General features: G+C 37.5%; 1 protein-coding gene across 1 annotated transcript in view; it reads right to left on the bottom strand.

Moving 5' to 3' along the window:
- Window positions 1-14,385, bottom strand: part of LOC118409810 (otoferlin-like) — a gene marked incomplete in the record, with an annotated part of 240,756 nt that overhangs the window by 93,753 nt on the left and 132,618 nt on the right. Inside the window, 2 exon segments of the mRNA XM_035811130.1 lie at window positions 299-389; window positions 3,477-3,589. Coding sequence (XP_035667023.1) covers window positions 299-389; window positions 3,477-3,589 — 204 coding nt within the window.

Raw genomic sequence — 14,385 nt, 5'->3', positions numbered from 1 at the left:
ATGATGTCACATAATGCAGTATCTGATAGAACCAGTGACACAGGGATCATAAGATTTGGGTAAGTGCAATGTTTGAATTGAAAATTACAGTTCCACTTCAGAATGAGTCCTACAAACACAGTCTATCCGTATCTTATTGATGACACTTCTATGACTTACATAATGCAGATAGAACAAGTGACTTAGTGAGCAGTGGATCATAAGATTAGGTATGTGCAATGTTTGTGCTGGAAATTAGAGTTTCCACTTTGCTCCAGAAAGATTCCTACTAACACAGGTGAACATTCAGTCTACTCACTTCTTGTTGGTGACGTTCTGGTTGACACTCGTCATAGACACGTTGTCTTGAGATCCACCGCCCCCATCTCGGATGTGGATCTCTTCTGAGCCTTTGTAGAACACATAAAAGAACCAGACATTACTTAAAGAAAAAGCTTTCTTGACTCAACTTAAAGTAAAGCAACTTTTGTACAGTTAGCTACGAGTAGAAAATGCATATAAAAATCTCTACCATCAAATCAATGATATCACACAATAACATGTAGATCTGTATATTATATCTTCTTACATTTCTTCATACATGTAGCACCCAACCAATGGTGGTGATAATGTTACAATTAGGGTATGGCTAAGAGTGGATTTTGGTATGATATCTATTCTCATAACAGTGCAATCTTTTATGAATTTTTGCATTGTAAGTGTTGTTACATCTGAGGATCCATTCAAATCTGCTCGTAGTATTGAGTCTATCGAAATCTGTTGCAAAATGATTCTGGGTCTACAAGTAGATTACAGTGTGCTAATTCAATAATACCTCCTTTTCCATGAGGTACTGTATTGGTGTCTGTCTATGCATGTCTGTCTTTGTCTTTGTGTTTGTGTTAAGATTTGGGAATAAAGATTTGACAAACACTGGATCACTCAACTTAAATACCACTGAAAATGAGGCAATCTATCTTCTGTAAGTTTTCATTACGTTTGTATGATTGATTAAGTAAAGCCAAAATGAGCACAAGTATGAATGAATCATTGTTTTGTTCCATAATTTCCCTTATAATGAAATTGCTATATCAACATACTGAATATTCAAAAAAAAATCTAGAACCAACAATTCACTTATTAGGAAGGTTTTTAAGGGAACAATTTGTTAATCAAATATTTGCCACATCAGGAGCCCTGAAAATGACTAAGTCATCATACAGTCAGTCAGACTATGTATACTGACATCTCATCCCCTGTGACAGAGGGAATTATGGAAAATACATGCACAGAAATTTCAGGGATAACAGTTACGTGTAAGTCAGGAAAAGTTCATGCAAAAAAATGTACATTGTATGTAACATCACAGTAGTTTATATAGAAAGCACAGTGCAATACCACTGGGTGGCTTCAGATCTTTTAAGGGCATCACTGATAATGCAAAAAAATGAAGTTCCGCTATCACTTTGACTTTGATTTGGATTTTCTGATGTGGAATGAGCAATTCAGTTAAAAATTCCATCCAATTTCTTGAGAAAGCAAGCAGTTCAACAAAATAAGGTGAACCACAGAAAGAAGTTACCCTGCTTCTTTTCCAGGGAAAATAAGGAATAATGCACCTAAGGACATAGTTTAAATAACATGTGAAAAAAAAATTTAGTGCCAGAGTGTCATGATCATTTAACCCCAAAAATTAATGTAGTTTGATAAACTATAGATGTTTCAAGACTCTTTTGGCAATTCATTAGGCTAACAATAATTTTTCTAATGGTATATCAGTTCTATTTGTACGCTGTGTTAAGTTCTTGTGACTGAAGGCTGGCGATAATGACTTTGCCACCCTTCCCTAGACCTGCTGCACCCCCCCCCCCCCCAAATCCAGAAGGAGAGAAATCTCCCCTCCTGGTCCCAGCATACATCTGTTCTCGTCCAATTTCAAACTTTTCATGTGTAGATGCGAGCCAAGATATAGTCTCCCCGGGCTCCCACGTAATATGTGCCTGGGAAAGCTAATTTCCTCTTCCCATTAATCTCTGACTACAATATTGCAGGTTGAGATCAATATGCCGCGGCGTTCGTGACGCAAATCATTGATTAAATGCCCCCAGGCCAGAAGCAATGGGCGGCGCTGCGCTGGGATTTATGGTTCAAGGTGCCGCGTCTCATACCAACAACGTTGCGCCATTGGCAGCGATGATATTAGAAGTTACTTGTGGTGCCGCGGAATTAGCATCTATCATTGCTCAACCACAAAGGTGTCACTACTCCCCACAGAATACCAGTTATCTCTATTGTTTGGTAAGCTAATTGTGAAGGGAAGACTGGAGGATTGTATCGAAAACCGATATGTGCACCTGCTATGTGTGGATGGAATAAATCCATTTGACTTTGCGGCCTGAAGTACTTCTGTTTTCTTCATTGCTGCATCTTACATTACACTCACATATATGTTAGATAGAATTAGAGATAGACTATTTACAAAACTTAATCTTTTATAGAGAATTATCAAGCAATGTGCATATACCACATGCCTAGATGTTGAATGATTTTGCCTATATAGAATTTTTTTTTTCTGACTGCAGTGCACATCCATTCTGGCAGATGGCATATGTGCATCAATGTAAAATTGCTTCCTCTACCAATATCTTTGACTGCATACATACATGTAACTCAAAGAATATCTCAGACATCATTTTTCCAAATTCATTTCCATCAATGATATTACTGCTTGTATTGGATGCCTGGCTTCCAGAATGTTGATAATGTATACCTACTTTTTGTTTTTTATAACTTTCAAAGTGTAAAACTGTAATTTTTGCAGTGGTTCTATTTTCGTTCCTCAGTGACCTCTCCATGGAAAATTAAGGTGAATGAATCTGTTTACAGGATTTATGCATCTTTAGAAACACTGAAGGAATGAATATTGTTAATATAATTTATTAAAAATTCATGCCTCAGGGCTAATTGCAGGTAACATGATGAAAAGAGACAAACAAACAAGTAAAACAGTATAGAATATGTCTTCTCTAGGCTAAAAGCTAACTCTAAACTGTAAACTTTTTGAGTACGACTTCTTTAATAACGGAAACAGCAGAAGACGAAGGATCCCAACTTTTCGATAATGTGTGGGTTCTGTGATGATGTTAGCAGGAGGGTAGTTTTCTTTTGGTCTGTAAACACGGGAAAATTTGGGTGCAATTTAGTGGCCTCTTTGAAAAGTGGATAAGTTTCTACGATTTGTCTGACTGACTGGAGTTGGCAATTTACTACAAATCACCCAGATGGAGGCCTGGCAAACCTCTGTCTCATATCAACCATATGGAGAGTGAAGTGTTGGAACATTCACCCGGACGGAAAATGTGGCGCATCACCGTCTTGTATTCAGCTAAAGAAGGGTATACCACCTTGTATAGGGCGGTATTACCCTATATACGTACATGTACATACACTACTTTTAATCAATACAATGGATGTTTTGCTAATGTATATGTTCTCACCTAGACTCATGCGTGAGCCATACTGTGACACGGAGTCCACCCCTCGTGAGGATCGGCCATGTTTGGACACACTGCCCTTCTTCCCTCCAAAGATTCCCTTCACCCCTTTGGAGCTGAGGAAAAAAAGAAGAAAGTTTAATCAAAATCTCCAAGGACTAACTCTTACAGTTGACATGTCTTCATGTTGAGTTTTGTTCCAAGTTCTGACATCCCCAAAACCAAACCCTAACACAGGGGTGTCAGAATATACATGTAAGGGTGTCGGTGCATAGAGCTGACGCCTTCATGCTAAGGTAGCTTTATAGATATAAATAAATAAGAAGTTTATTTTATTTGCAAGTTTGTGCCTGAGGGCTAATAGTAGATATACAAGTGACAATGATCAGTTATGAACAATATTCTACTGTAATACTAGAGTTGGCTATTTCTAAACAGGTTTTTTATATGCATTCATGACCTCCAGGTTTTTCTGCTTTACATGTTTTAGTAAATGAAGAATTGTTCTTTCGAATAGAATCATCTTTTCTAGCATATGTACCTCAGTGATATGAATAACCTCGGTGATATATGAATGACAACCTCCTGTTTCTAAAAGCATTGACCATACTGTATACTGTATAAAGCAGCTGTATGCTGTACAAAATAAGCAAATATAAAATAAGCAAATATAGTCCATGAATTGCACAAAATATGACAGTAAAACGGATACTGATTGCATAGGTCATCAAAGTCAATTCCAAACTCAAAGAACAAAACTGCAGAATCTGTTGTTCTAACAAACTGTGACTTTAGTCATTTGTTCAAACTTCCTGACCACTTAGACTTCATAATGACTGCTATTTTCTTTGCTAAACTTTTTTCTTTTATTCACAACCTTGCATCGACCAGTTTTGGGGTTCCCAATCATCCAACTTTTTGTATTTCACATGGCCTTACATACGTCATGTAGTTGCAGCAATTGTAGTTTAACCCCTCACAACTCCCTCACAACTCCCTTAACCTCCATTATTCCTACAGCAGTACATATAGTATATTACATACGCAAATCAATGATCGTGAAAAGATAATGGTTTATTGGATTAGGCATAAAATTTGAAAATCGTCCATCCAGTGTAGCCAGTAGAGCATTAAGTGAGCCAACTACTCTTGACATGATTTCACACTGACTTTCTGATTCTGTGTTGTTCAAGCAAATACCTTTCATTTCTTTCCTTTTATTTTGAAATGTACAACCTAACCAGCATGAAATACTAAACAGAGCTGCTAAAAGTGCAGTGCATAGTCTAACTGAGATTGATGCAGAAGGAAAATCAAATACTGGGTACTGCAACTTTTTTTCTGGTACAATTCCTAAACTGTCAACATAATGGAATTCTTTACTATGAATACTCCAATAACTTATCTAAAACACAAGACATGATAGCTATGCACATGTGCTTCTTTCTTCTTTCTTTAGGATACAAAAACTAGGGATAATGGCAAAACCATTGATTATGAATACTCTTAGCTGCTCTTCATATGCGTCATAGTCAGTCGTAAGCACAAAAAATCAATGTGCAAGCAGATATGTCAGCACTTCAAGATCAATGTGGCAAATCCCTTAATCCTCCAGATTGATTTTCTTTCCTTAGAAAGCACAAAACTCAGCAGCATAATACATGTGAGTCTTAAACTTGTTCAAGGTTGTTCAACCAGCTCTGCATTGATCTTGTTTGGCTAATTTGAATGGATCAATAGAGCTACTTAAAGGGGCCACTATAAGTGTGTATGCAGTAAGATAGAACTTGAGGGGGCCTCTCAAAACAACTCTCTGAAGTGATGCTACAGCTGCACTATCTTCAGCACCAAGGAAAGGACCAATGCTGCTTTTCCATAGCAATAACAAGAGCTCAGATATCTGATGTCTCCATGCTACAATTTCACAATTTCATGCAAGGAAATTGTAGAAAGGTCATTGATTCATACAAAATTACCCAGGGAAAAGAAAACATAAACTTTGATTAATACAGTTTAAGAAGTGTTCAAGATTGTTCAAGAAGGGATAAGTGAGTTTTTCCATTTTCTGCCAAAAAACAGTTACTCAAGCAACTTGGAAACGGTCAGTGACACATCTAAAATTGTCTTCCTTCATAGTTAGGCTGTAAAAGACCAGTTTCTTCCAGATCACTTCAGTGTCACTGACAAAAAGCAGTGGATACTAGTTGAAACGTCTAAAATCATATCCTTAAGTAACCGTTTTATTGGCATATCTTGTTACCTGGATGTCTAACCTTCATAAACATTTTCCATTTATGTTTCAATCCCATAGATTTGCCTGAAACTTGCTCCAACTGTGACGTGTATATATTGATTGGAATGCATACCTTATTCTAGAAAATACGATATCCAAATTTCAATCGTGTCACCTCGGGTTAAGGACAGAGTCCAGCCCTTCCATCAATGATATGGAGCTAGAATAGCCCACTACCAAATAACTTTGCTTTACTTCAGCCTTATTCTTCCATTAAGGTAATGAATGGGCCCCATAAAAGCGTATCAAAATACGTCCCAATCTTTCCAAGTTCATTTCCTGATCCGCAGATTGATTGGACGGAGGAATGAGGAGGCTTGTCGTCCTCCTTCCAATCAAGGAAATTGAAGTTCAATTGCAGCAATCTCCGCAGCACTTCATCTCCGCAAGGAAGATACAGGATGTGGCCGTTATTCTTAATACACCAGTGAAAATACACATATAACTGAGGTCATTATTCCCAGTTACTGAGAAACTTATAGTATCCTCAAGGTATCAGTACAGGTTACTGTAAATATATTTAAGTTCGCAGGGATTTAATTTCGAGGTAACGGGAAAAAGAACTTTTCGTTGTGGTTTTAAGTTCGTGGTAGCACCATGCACTGTAGTATCTTACTGTCATGGAAAAATGTTCGCGGTGAAGTGGTCACTGCAAAATACACAAACATTTAACCACTGAAAGTTTCTGCATTTACAGTACTTTTCCCAGTCACATTTCAACACACAATGTTTGTATATCGCACCATCTCCACATGAGATTGCCATAGCTGAGCAACTAAATATTTGATAGATTTCTCAACAAATTTCATAGAAAAAGAACCATTTTTTTTACATTTAGTATGTTTTGTTGTCTTTTAAATCATACTTTTTCATCTTTTATCATGTTCTTATAATGAAATCAAGAGATACACAAATCTAATTTTGCTCACTGTGTGGTTCCTTCTTTGATTGCCATCTAGTGGAAAGAGGGCCTTACGTAGTGATCCTAATAAAGTACATCAGGTAAAAGACATTTATCAATTGGTCATACATGTTTTTGGACATTTAAAGCAGAGCACTTCTGCAAAGATAACATTTAATGAATTTGCAACTATGCCCCGAAGGAACAAGCAACATAATTCAGCACAAGTGTCCAATGGACCAACATTTCCGATCTTATCAACCAATGGATTGATGAAAGCAGCAGGTTTAAGATAGTCACCAGAAAGCTAATTAAGCACAATTTACAATTCTTACAAAGCCTGCAAACCAAAACCACTGATGAATAAATCATATTATGCCATTCACAATGAGCCTGCTAGCCACTAACAAGGAAACCTCCCATGACAAATGACAGATGGTAAGGAATGCTTTCATCAGGAGCTTATGTGTACCTAAATTGAGAACAGTCCATCATTCACTGCAGAGGTAATCACCCTTCCACTCATCTATACAGGTATACAATACGGCTAGAGTCATCTTTCAATTGTTCAGAATATATCACCCAATATTTTTCCTTTTGTGAATATGTAAAAAATTCCTACAAATTCCTTCTCAAGAACCAAAAATTCTGTAAATAGTTTTCATCATGTTGGTAGATTAATTGAACAGAGTCTTCTTCGTTACACAACCTTCTTTAATTATTCAATTATTTGTTTCGACAACCATCTGTTGCCTTCATCAGTACAATTTTTCAAAACATTTACTGAAGAATTAAAGAAGTTGTGTAATGAAAAAGACTTTGTTCAAAAGAACCCAAACTGTTTGAAGTGGGAGTGCAATACAGTGCTCGAAATAGCACTTGCAAATGCAACCTGATTTTGCTTGACGCAACTTAATTTTAAACCCAGGTTGCACACTGCGCAACCTAAAATTTTGCAGTTGGAACACTGCTGTTCTTCCCACCTACGTGCATAAGCTTTTGTATCTATTTTTTTATAACATAAAACATATTACGCAGTTACATGTAACTGAAAGAAAAGATAACGGATAAGTAGCTGATTTGAAGAAACCTGAAATGTTGATGGCGCAAGCTGACTTTTGACTCAAGTTGCAGCTTGGGCAACCTGGCTTAAAAAGTATTTTGGGCACTGGCAATAGATGAGGCCTGAGTTGCTGATGCTGTTGCCAGCTTACAGTGCTGTGGATAGACTGCGGTCTAACCCCGTGACCCCATCCTTTTACCGAGATGAAGCCGTCAGCAGTAGATGTTTGGCTTGATTGAAAATCTGTGTCACACTTAACTGGACGGGGCTGGGGAAGGCCATAACAATTTCATCTGGCGATTCTGGGAAGTAGCTGGGAGACAAAAGCAATTTGTTTCTGTGGAAGGGAGTATGAATGTTTTATGTCATCGCTCTAAACTAATGAATATGAATTGTTGTAACACTTCAAAAAAAGATCATTCATCTTCCAACTCTGTTTTAAAAAAAACTGTAAAGCTGAGGACTACCTGAAAAGTGTTGTAGACCTGGCTTAAGACTTTTGACTTTTATATTGATGGAGAGTCTTTTTCTAAGGCTGAAGATTGAGAAATTCACAGAAAGAAAAATTCTATTGCTCCTCACTCATAACATTGCAAGCTCAGTAAACTCTCAATGTATGAGTTTCACAAACTTTGTAACAATAGATAAAATTTGTATTTTTGCTTCCCAGTAGTGGATTGAGTATTTGCAACATTCATGAAGGTCAAGGAAAAATTCTAAATCAAGTTCAAGTCTCAAACAAAATTAGTGCCAAATATTCAATAGAGGACGTCGGAATTTTGGCCACACTGAAAGCTGACCCGTGGTCCACTGATTAAACATCTAGTATCCCCACACTTAACATCTATTGATTCTCTGTCCCACGGAGGAAATCAAACTAAATTGAAAGCAATTGTTCTTCCTTGTCAGAAAATTCCAGAAAGTGAGGAACGTCTGACTCAGTTATCCCATACTTTCTGAAACAAAAGAAACAGTACCTGCACAATGGTCGAACATGTACATTGTAGTTACTACAATGTTGTTTAAGTGTTCTACAATGATTGGTACATGTGTTTCAATGAAGGAAGTCATTCATGCATAGCTATAGCCTTTACCCTCTTTATGGATACTACAAATAACTACAGAGGAGCTGTATCGATCGTTATCATTCAGGGGACGACAGGTTTTAATGAAAACTGTTGTTCCTCCAAAAACACCTGCGGGTGGGCATCATTTACTGTGTCAGATGGACAAGATGACCCTCTTTAATGTAAAACTTTTGTTGCTTACCTAGAAGTTAACTTTAAAGTTATGGCAACAAATGATCATCAATAATGTATTAGAAATTAAACAACATGATACTAGCAAGGAGGTTGATACTAGTAAATTAATGATTATATAAAGACAAGTATGCATAATACAGTGGCTTGAGTCCCCTCTGCCCTTAGTGTTGTCACTATTGCTGTATTGCCTTTTCAGAGATCAAATGAAAAATGCAAGTCCAGATGGCTTTGCCACACTAAGTGATCTGGCACGTTTCGCACTGCTAAAGCCAACCCACATCAAAAACACATTTGCTCCAGACACAACGCCCCCAGTATGTCCCTGAGCCATTGGTGGTAGAGTAAAAACCTTTTAGAGGTGCAGGAAAACTTTGTATGAAATTGGTTTGTGTGACAAGTAAAATGTGTTCACTTTCCCTGTAGTCTTATTTCCTGGGAAAAGAAGCTATCCTCTGTGTTTTCAATTTATGGATGAAACAAGTCACAATTTCACAGTAAGAAGTAATGTTCCCTGTTTGCTAACAGTAGGTTTACAACACTTTGCTGATGCATACATGTACATGATGTACACAGCAATTTGGAAACCATGCATGCATAGTGCATAGTGACATTACTTCAAAGAGAGCAACTGATAGTGGACTGTGTACATGTAAATTTAATGGTTGAACAGCCATTGGCTATCTTGATAATGTCAGTTTTCGAGCAGTCATGCAACCACTCAAGGTGGCTACTCTGAAAGTCATGTGAGGGCAAATCTTTGCCACTAGTTTTATCAATAGTTCCCTTATATTTGTGAAATTTCTCTTGCTTGTGGTCACTACATGCATGCATATTAATAGTTTTGCGAATATATCAAGAAAGCCGGAAATGAAATTAAGACAGGAAATGATTTTCTGGGACCTTTCATGGACCTTTGAGCTAACTTCCTGTCTAGTGTCCCCATTGTGCCTGTCATGTGGAAATTGGCCACTCTACTGCATTGAAATTCTATTTTATTCATTTAATATTTAGTTAACAACAGTTGTTGAAGGATAGACAAAACAGGTGATTATCAACTTTTCAAGATGGCAATTTGGAGACTAGACTGTAAGGTTTTATCCATCCACACCAGCAAGGACCCATACTCTTTTTGATAAGTGTGGTGGGTGTATGATAATAAAGAAATGTTAAGCAATTTGATAAAACCTGTAATGGTATGCAATGATTCATGACAAGTATGTATATCACTCAAACCCATCAGTACAATGTATGTTTCATTACCCTATTTTTAATTCAGGTTGCGAAAAAGCCATCAGACATATAGGATATGGATGCTTAACTTCTTTAATTATGTTATAAGAAAAGGAAATCAAATGTATGCTACTAGATCATCAACGCAATAGCATGAAAAGTGCTGACTTGGTAAGCAGGAAGATTTATGTGACCTGCAAACCATTTACAAGAAACTTATCACAGATGATAAGGAGAAATTGAGGAAATGCCTGTACGTGGGTAGAAACAAATTGCCAGTACCAGTCCTCCTAGAGTTACATGTAACGTTATCATATAATAGCTGTGCAACGGCTTCCAACGCAGCACCGGAGATTGTCAATTTGCACTTCTGATCTATTCAGAAATAACAGAATTTTACTGATTCATCACAAGGACTAGAAACATAATATGATTTGATTCAAAATAAAATCTACTTTCCTGCATTCTTTAACAGTATAATCATGGCATCTATCTTGCTTTCTATGTGACCTATTTGATCAGTGAAGCTGAATTAGAAAATTGATGACCCTCAGTACTTACCTCCTACATGTACAACAAGAAATTGTTATCTAATACCTCCATCAAATAAGTTTTTGTGAACAACTGTAAATGCATTTAAGTTCGTGGGGATTTAATTTTGCGTTAGCAGGAAAATGGAGTTTTTGCGGTGGTTTCAGCTTGCCATAGGTTGTAAAGATTATGATGGAAAAATGTTTGCAGTGGTTTTAAGAAAACCGCAAACATAAAACCAGTTAACATTTCTGCATTTATACAGTATTTGTTTTTATTCACTATTATGAATTTCTTAATAACATGTCTAATACATTTACCACTGACCCACAGAAGGCAGCATGGTAGACAATTGAATAAAATGAATAACCTATGCGGCACCTTTATGGAACCTTTGACCTAACTTCCTGTCAGTGTCCCAGCATTCCTAGTAAGAGGCAACAAGCCACTCTATTGTATTCAAATAACTACAGACGTATACAACACCTCCATGCACTGAAGTTAGGTTCGTGCTATTCTGTTACTGGTTGGGCCAACTACACTCTCTTTACAGCCAGCTGCAGGGGCTATCAATAGGCGGAGCTAAATCACAAAGGTCTGAAGCGAACTGCCATTCAGTGCCACTCAGGTGACCTGGTACTCACGTTAAAGGCACAGCATCGGGACATACCAGTGGTTTCGAACCCGTTACCTCTAGATTTCGGGTCTAAGCAATTGGGCCAGGTACACTTCTCAAGTACATGTACATATAGACATAAACAATGGAGAGTAAAGAACATTCATATGAAAAATGAGGGATAAGGTAGGCATTCTTAAGGTTCGGCTTTGCAGACTGATGATCATTTGATGATTGTTGAATCAATCTTATCCTCCCTTAATTCACTTAGAAGTCATAAACTTACTGCTATTCATTGCACCAATTTATGTAATTCAACATTCTTCCTTTTCAACTTCAGAAGTTTGAGTTAACATCGGTAATAATCTAATATGATGCATGAAGTATAAACCTATGAATACATGAAATATAAAGATCTATGTTGCAGTTACATGCTGTATCGTTAGCACCCACGAGGGAGACAGTTTCCACATGGCGTGGGAGTTTAAGAAATGCATAATGATGGCATAGTTGATCCAGGTGACTTACAGGAGGGATTTTCCAGCATCAAACACCATAACACGGAACTTTGATGCGTAAAGACTGATAACACTCAAAGATATCATAAAGTCACGGCCCACGCGCATCTGTTGACAGGCTTTGATGAAATAGGATAGGATTACAAATGTACATTTTACCTTGGGCATATTGTATGGTATGTGAACAACAGACAGCTGTGGCATTGCTGATATACTACTATATGTACTGTTTAGTCATGGAATTAATCATTTTGTGAAAAGGAAATAAAATCAAGTGTTGTCTTCTCTGCTATCGCATTGCACAATGCCACCATATCATTAGCTGCTTCTTTGAGTAACTAATAGAATCCGATAGACTAAGGGACACTTGGCCTGTTACAATGACTATTATAAAATTGTACTTTGGAGTTTGGTAGTACATGTACAAATTTTAGATATCTGGTATAACCACTCTTCAGCTATGGCACAACTCACCAGCTTTGCAGGTATGCGGTGCGGCGGCAGCTGGTTATATTACACTGAAAGTCATACCTACAATGTACATGTGTACCCTTTGAATACTAGTATCTAACTGCCAGCATAATGCATTGTTTAAAGCTACATGTATCTAATAAGGATGCCCCTACAGTACTTGATGGCAACGATTTTCACTCTTACCATAGTTCTATAGGAACACAAATTTTCCTACATTGATCCAATGTAACTCTGGTACAGGGCTCTAGCCAGTGTCCCTTTTTCCATCAATTGACGGAAACTTGCTGCGTGTGATGGAAATTTTTTTAAACCAATCCGTCAACCTTGACGGACAAAAAATTCTTGGTGGAAGCTACAGGCGGCTTGGGGACGCTGTCCATGGTCGGAAAGCCATACACTGTTTGTTTTGCTATTGTTATGATTGTTTATTTAGCGTGTCGGCGCCCTTTTGCATACGATAATCTCAAGGTCTCATTTCCGTCTTTCTAACTTAATTTTTGCGTTTTTTGCGACAATGGGAATTGACAGAAAAAAATTCGAGCTGGCTAGAGCCCTGCTCTGGTACATAAGGCATGACATGTAAAGCTGCGACACAATCATAAGTGACATCCTTGCCGCAGTTTTGTGCTGACATGGCAACAATATCATCCCCACAAATCATTTCAGGTGTATCAGCTATCTAATGGACTGGATGATAATGTACAATGTAAATCCTTTTATCAGAAGTATGCAGCTCACCTGAAGGGTATCATTACCTTATCTACATATCTTGAACTATAGTCATTTAGCTCCATGAATTCAATAAGATTCTGTAGATGACAGCCTTCTGTCTTAAGTCGTTGACATATTATCCATTGTCTAAATGAACATGCATGTACACTCTATATGTATGTAATTATTTCATGTTCATCTTTAGCATTAAATCCTACAATGTAGTAGAAAAGAACTTTTTGTATTAAACTATTTTCAAGTTGCTATCAAATCAAATGGCAAATCTAGCTAATCTAGATAATGTTCTGTCTGTAACTCCTTTAGGAAGTATAGGAGGTCACGGTCTGTAATTAATTTCATATGTCTGAAGGAATCAGCAAAGACTGGGGTAAAAATCCTGAATGCTGCTTCGAATTCACCCCCCCCTCCCCTCACACACACACTGAAAACTCTGCTTGGAAAATATGTGATCATCAGTATTGACAAAATAAACTACATTCCTCCTTGCTGATGATAAACTAATTTCCGACAAACTCGGGAGGCTCATCATATCTCTTGATATGTTGCCAAACTTCTGTTCAAACCCATTGACAGTTACCACCACCAGTCACCACAGACCGTGCACCATTTTAAACACTTCATTTGAATTTGATCGTCCAGAACAAAGGATGGATCGTGCGCTAGAAAAGTTTCCATCAGGAAATCGATGATCGATGAATGGAGTCAAGTTCTGTATTGAGTTTCCCTCAGCGTAAAATGGATTTTCCATCGTGGAAGTCTCATAGGAAAAAAATATTGAGTTACAGAAAGGAGGTCAATAGTGTTCAGTTTGGAGGTTCAATTCTTCTTCATTTTACCTCATGGGCCTCGAGTCCTATCAGAATCAAAACAGTTTTTTGAGGGACTCGAAGGGAGGCAGTCCAACCTGGTATTGATCACTTGAAAGTAGGGATGTGTAACGGTACTGGGTACTGCTTATATCACTTGGGTACAACAAAATTGTCAAGTTGTCCTCAATGAAAACCACTGTTTCTCTGTAACTAACTATACCTACATTGTATACCTGATGTAACAATTACGTTTAGGAATGTATACGTAAATGTACGTCCCCACAATGCACAATAGATTGTCTACTATTTTCTTCACAAAATACTTCATTTAGCCATTGTCATGATCAATACTAAACAAAGAGCTATAAAAGGTGGTAATTAGCCCAGCATTCATTTGGACTCACACAAATGTGAAGGACACCCCTTCAAGATAAATGGCACCTGCCTTTATCACAAAATACCAGTGATACCCTTCTGGACCTC

Source organism: Branchiostoma floridae, chromosome 2, assembly GCF_000003815.2.
Source record: "Branchiostoma floridae strain S238N-H82 chromosome 2, Bfl_VNyyK, whole genome shotgun sequence".
Taxonomy (NCBI): Eukaryota; Metazoa; Chordata; class Leptocardii; order Amphioxiformes; family Branchiostomatidae; genus Branchiostoma; species Branchiostoma floridae.
The sequence above is the reverse complement of the archived record's forward strand: the minus strand, read 5'-3'. Positions and strand labels throughout refer to the sequence as shown.